The sequence below is a fragment of the Anoplophora glabripennis genome, unplaced genomic scaffold (genome assembly GCF_000390285.2).
Source record: "Anoplophora glabripennis isolate ALB-LARVAE unplaced genomic scaffold, Agla_2.0 scaffold342, whole genome shotgun sequence".
Lineage (NCBI taxonomy): Eukaryota > Metazoa > Arthropoda > Insecta > Coleoptera > Cerambycidae > Anoplophora > Anoplophora glabripennis.
The window spans coordinates 374,941-381,384 of NW_019416431.1; the positions used below are offsets into that span (position 1 = coordinate 374,941).

A 6,444-nucleotide genomic window follows, 5' to 3' on the forward strand; every position below is an offset into this window, starting at 1 on the left:
TTTTTTTTGGCTTGCCGCGGGCTATGCTTGCAGTAAATAGCAAGTATGGGAACGTAAATGTAAACGAGTTATAGAAGAAGAGAAAAGAGAAGATTTTTAACGGTTTTTTCGATATATCTCGAAAAGTAACAAATCAATCGATACTTACAAAAAATCAGTCGATAGATCTTTTTAAAGCCTACAACTTTCTCATTTATAATTTTTCAATCGCTGCTATACTTTTTTAGTTATTTTAGAAAAACCGTTTTTTGCAACTTTGCGATTTTTTTTAACCATGTTCGCCATTTTGGATCGAGTTTAAAGAATAAGAAAATCAATTTAAAATTTAATTTACTATACGGTCATATTTTTTTTGTCCAGGTAATAATTTCTGTAAGCATTTCTCTATAATGCTTGGACTAATAGGCTATTTTATATTTGCCCGTGCAAAGCTGGGGCGGGTTGCTAGTAATTAATAAAATGTAATGTTCATCAAATATTTCTATTTGTTCATAAAATATGAATTGATAACTCGAAATTGCTTTTTTCCCTAAGGAGTAAAGTTACCTCACTTACCTCCCGTTGTCCATAGCAACTTTGACTTCTACGGTAAAATACACTTACCTCCTTAAAAACAATATATCATAAGAAAATACATGGGATTTTGGCTCCGTATGAACATAGCCTATCTACTAATTATCTATTTACTATAGAGGGAGCAGATAAATAAATTTTCAATACAGCTTGTTGGTAATGTATTACGAATTAGAAGCAACTACTGCAGCTGTGAACATTTTTAATATATAATTTCGCGTGGTAGGCAACTGTTGAAATTGGACCTCCAGCTATGAGTTCCGCAAACCTTCAAACGCCGTTTCGTCCCCGCTGTCAACAAAAGAAATTCTATTATCAACCCCGTCCCTGCACGCACGGCAGACACGTAGAATATACGCCCAAAACAATATTTGCGAGAGGGAAAGTATTAGATATGAACATTAACCACGAATCCCAGAAGTCGGAGGTCATCAAGTCAGAATGCGCCACAGACGTGTAACGGCGGGAATCCAACCTCTGGGGTAAAATATAGGGAAGATAAATCGAGTGTACCTCTGTTGACATATGACAATGCCGTCCTCGTCGCGTTTTTCTGGAGCAACGGAGGGCCTGATAAGGTCGGGCTGCTGATTGTCGGCGATATGACTATACTTGGGGCTCCCGAGATAACTTAACGGGCCGCCAAGTCTGCAGTAAGGGGCAATTTTAGTTCTTTATGCTCGAAACATATTTTGCCAACGACCGGGTGCCAGTCCGTATATCTAAATATTAATAAATTGAATGGAAATGAGTTTTTTCGCAAAATAATAACTGGTAATAAATAATTTTACAAAATAAAAATTAAAAGTGACATGCCTAAATACAAACCAATACAAAAATACATAGGTACCTAATATACTGAAATTGTCAAATAATGCAACAATTCAAAGAAATAACTTGACGTATTTTTGTTGTTCTAACATCACCATTAACAAAGACCAACATGTAAAACCAGCAACTTGAGGGTTGCTTTCGCTGTACAGCAAGAATAAAACGATCTCTCAACGGCAATAATAAAGTATTTTATTGAAAACTAAGTTGCATAGAAATTGACGTGTTGACGGGGCGAGTGTTCGTTGGAGAGTCCTTGTGTGTGGAGTCGGTCGTAGGTATAAGGTACGCATCTGGTCGCCGGCGCCAGTAGCCCGCCGTAGACCCTTCCTGGAAGGTTGGTGCATCCGGCGGCGCTCTTGACGTAATGCTTAAAAATGGGTCACTTACGAACATGTGTACCCGCAAACTAAAGAAGACACAAGAAGGAATTTTACTATAAGACAAAGGTTTTTAATAAAAAATTTTAAATTGTTTATTGATTCATAAAATATACAGTGTAGGATTATATATAGAATTACATATCGGGTAAATTTTCTTTTGTCGTAATTTTCCATTATCGTTTTGTATAAATGCTGGTAGTCGTGGCCTTGTTGACATAAACCTTAGATTTCAAAAAAAAAACATAAGAAAAAGTTCGACTGCGTTAAATTGCATGATCTGGGCGGCCAATGCTGATCACCAAAACGTGAAATTACACTACCAGGAAATGACTCATGCAGTAATTTAATTCATTTTCGTGCTGTATAGCATATAGCACCGTCTTGTTGAAACCACAAATAGTCCACATCCACATCTTGCAATTTAATCACAAAAAACTGCTATGTCATGTCACGATAACGAGCACCATTAACTGCTATTGCCAGACCAGCCGCATTTTCGATAAAGAATGGTCCGATGATACCTCAAGCCCAAAATCCCCACCAAACAGTGACACGATGTGTTTCTTAACCGTCACCCGTGGATTTTCTAAACCACAAATGCGACAATTTTCTCAATTAACGAAGCCATCAAAATGAAAATGAGCCTCAGCATCCACTTCTTCCATAATCCATTCAATGAAATATCTTCACTCAGCATGGTCAGTAGGCTTGAGTTCTTGGGTCAATTGAACTTTGGAACCGTGAAAATGCAAATCTTTCATGAGGACACGTTGAGAACTTCTGGAAATGGCCAATTCTTGACCACGGTGTCGTATTGCGCTTTGAAGGACGGCCAGAGTGTTTAAAGTCACTAATTGATCCAGTTTTCCTGAATTTTTAAATTAATCTCTCACAGTTGATGAAGTTAAATGACTATTCTGACCATATTTTGAACGAAAGTTGTTAAATGTAGCTGTCAAACCATTATTTTTAAAATATTGCTCAACAACGAACACGTTTTGTACTTTCGTTCGTTTCGTTTCGTTGACAATACTTGCGCAAAATAAAAGTTTTGCATGTATTTTTGGACATCCATTATAATGAAAGACCTCTTTGTTGCTACATTTTACTTAGGATCGCCTCATCAGGTAGCCTCTAAGTAAAATATGGAGACAAAAAGATCTTTCTGTATTAGTTGTTCTCTTATTAATTTTTGTAAAAGCTGATGTTTGAACAACAAAAAATACAGGCTGTTAAAAATTCGCTTCTCACTACAGGGATCTCGGAAACGGTAAGAGGTACGATGGAGGCAAAGTTGCGTAATCAGGGGATCAACATTATGCCTCTAAAAAATCAAGGCATGATTAGTTTTCGAAATATTTGAAAAAAAAAAACGAAATTTTGGAAATCCGTTTTTGTTTCATTTCAGCCTTGTTTGAGGTGATATTGAAAAAAGAAGAACACTTTCTCATGGCCCCTTTTTGCCTTTGAATGGCATAATCAGTTTTTATCTGTAACATTTCGTCTCTCCAGGACCATCATCAACTTCATTTTTTTAAATATGACCCTAGAAATTTTATTACATTTTTTGCAAGCCTTGATGATTCCCAATAATGTACTGCCTCAGCCCGAACCAGATTCAGACGTTTTGTCTCGAAAAATGCATCTTCAGTGTATTCGTTCAAAATTATCTAATTTTACTATTATCACCAAGCAAGTTAGCCTTGATTTTTTAGAGGCATAATGTTGGTCCCCTGATTATGTAACTTTGCCCCCATTTAAGCTACAGTTAGTATCTCTTATCGTTTTCGAGATCCCTGCAGTGAGAAGCGAATTTGTAACAGGCTGTATATCATATTTATTTTAATGATTTCATTATTTAACATTTTATTATAGTATAAGGTATTTATGTGATTTTGTATTAATTATATTTAAGTATATTAAAAAATGTAAATATCTTTAAAAATAATATTCAATTCTTATGAATTATAAACAATAAAAAATAAACATATATAAGCCAATAGCTTGAATAATGTATCAAGCAGGGGTTTCTGCAAGACGAATATACTTGGTTTATTTACTTAGAGAACCTCTTGGGAATTTAGTTATTTACATTAAAGTAAGGAGTTGCTTCTTCAGATCTGTTATAATATAATTATAATACAGAAGAAAATATTCAATTATTCTATTGTAAGTAAACATCATTTTTAGATAATGATATTTCGGTTCTTGGTTTTTAATATATTCATAAATCTTTGCAAATAGCATGAAAATAAAAGTATATTGTCTTAGGATACCTATACATGTCAAGCAATAAATGTTAATGAATACAAATCTAAATTATTGTACTTGTCGCAGTCAGCTCATATCTATGTGTTTGTTTAAAAATTTAATTTACTCGACTAATCTCAGTTTACTTCTAGGTTAAACAAATTTTAGGTCAGGAAATAGTTAAATATTTGAATTTTTGTTTCGTATATTTTCCTAACTGATAAATTTGTGTTGGCAAGCTAAAACTAAGATCCGTATATTATAAAACTTTAAACAAATTTTTACAAGCGTATATCAATTTATTAATTGTGATGGGTCATAATTAGGTGTAAGCAGATTAACCAAAGCCTCATCAGACCAAAATCGAGCAAATATCCTTAATATCAAAATACTTAAAAAACATCTTTCTTTTTCTTGGGATAGCTAAACATGAATATAAGCTATTTTTTTTTTTCAACAACGTAGAAGTCGCTAAAACAATTTTATCGATTTATTGCTGTAAAAATCTTCTAGCTCTGGTAGAAATTCTGATGAACATAAGTATTTTTTGAAATGTTACTTTATTTATTATAAAAAAGGTGATGCATATAGCTAAAATATGTACATAATTTACGACTTAAACAAAATGTGCTAAATGTCGTCAAAATATTGTAAAACATAACGCAGTTATAGTAATAAATAAAAAAGTAATTTTTTAAGGGATCATTTTGGCAATGGTATGATCAATTGATTTATTTTGCTCTGAATAAGTTTTACTAAAAATGTTTGCTCCTAATTATGACTCACCGAATATGGACTGTACCATGTAAAGTCGCTCCATATTTCAAAATATCGAAACGTACGAAATCGAAAAATGAGTAGCATTTGAGGCGAAGAAATATATTTTCTCTTCAACAAAATAGACCTGTATAAGAAAAAAGGTAGCTTGTAACAACTTTATTTACTTATGAACTATTTCCTGATTTTTGATATAAAATAAACATTTCCAAGATTTTTAGCGCGAAGAACACCTATCATAATACTAGACTAAAGGCGCTATCTGAAATTTCACCATCTAGTAACAACTTTTGTGGGAAGCAACATCTAAGTACACAATACTTATTTATCTTTCGAACAAAAATCAATCCACCTGTTGGGTATAAACCGCATAAGGTTGAGTTTTAAACGTGTTAACACATATCGAGAAATAAATATCAGGTTGTATGCTTCGCAGGTTAATCAGAAAAGTAAATACTCGTCATATCAGTCCCGTTATCATTTTTATCAATTTGTTATTGGTTTAAGTTAATTCGTATTGCAATAAATAATACTTTTCGCCTTATACCATATCTAAAAATACAATAACTAATTGTAATCAGTCTTCAGTTAAGGTAAATGAGGCCACGCCCTACGAAAACTTGTTCCGCAAAACATATTCGTCATCGTCCAATTTCGTGATGACGGATTTGTTCTAAGGATTGTTTGTACAAGTGCGAGTCCTTTGGTTGTATTGATCGACTTAAAATAAAGGCTCCGTCTCTGCTGTGTTGTCGATAGACCCTCAAATTAAATTAAAAATGGGAACTGACTCGAGAAAATTGCGAGGCACAAAGGGTATCAAAGTTGTAACTCACCCATTCTATCGCGTTCAAAAACAGCATTACATATTTGATGACGGCGATTTGATTTTCCAATTTAAGGATATTCCCTTCTCCTTCCCCATCACCTTTGCCAGCCATTTTCCACAACAAAGGAAACAATCAATCTATAACGACGGTAAATACAAAGAGAACCGAAACCGCACTTTGCGCGAAGTCTCACTCAACTATTTTGTGTTAATTCCAGCTCACCCAGTTTCATCCGATAAGATAATTATTATCATTAATTAAACAGTATTACTAACCCATTCACGTATGCGCCGTGTATCAAATCTACGAAGTTCTAGTTGCGTCGGTGTTGTTTAAAAACGCGATATTTATTACGGGAATTGCCCTGAGTCACCAAATTTATTGACAATAAAAGGTTTTTCGGAATTTTTTTCGGTGTACAATGCGAACGTCACAATTCACACTGTAGTAAATAACAGGAAGGGAGATTCCTCGGTAAATTCTACTGCTCTTTTATGGTATTGATTCGGATATGTTCCTACATCTATTCCAATTCGACTTACGAGATTACGGGGTTACGGAGTTATAGGGTTATAGATTCATGGGGTTACGGTACAATGAAATCACAAATTCCAATATTTTTCTAATCATTAAATAATCAGGTCAGTTAGAAACCGCTTTCTGGAGACGTGTCTTGATGATAGGGTCAAAACACGAACTGATCCAGCCCACTTTTTGTATTTTGGAGAGCTGTGTTATTGAAACAGTTACTGCAAAATTCTGCAACATCATATAAAGGGTGTTAATTAAGTACGTACAAT

The 6,444-nt window shown here is 34.0% G+C and overlaps 1 protein-coding gene across 1 annotated transcript in view; it reads right to left on the reverse strand.

Annotated features, from left to right (window-relative positions):
- Positions 1-5,851, reverse strand: part of LOC108909278 (tetraspanin-2A) — a 247,945-nt gene extending 242,094 nt beyond the window's left edge. The window contains exon 1 of the mRNA XM_018713584.2: positions 5,651-5,851. Within this exon, the coding sequence (XP_018569100.1) occupies positions 5,651-5,755 (105 nt within the window). The 5' untranslated portion in view covers positions 5,756-5,851. The remainder of the gene's footprint in view (positions 1-5,650) is intronic.
- Positions 5,852-6,444: the final 593 nt, after the last annotated feature.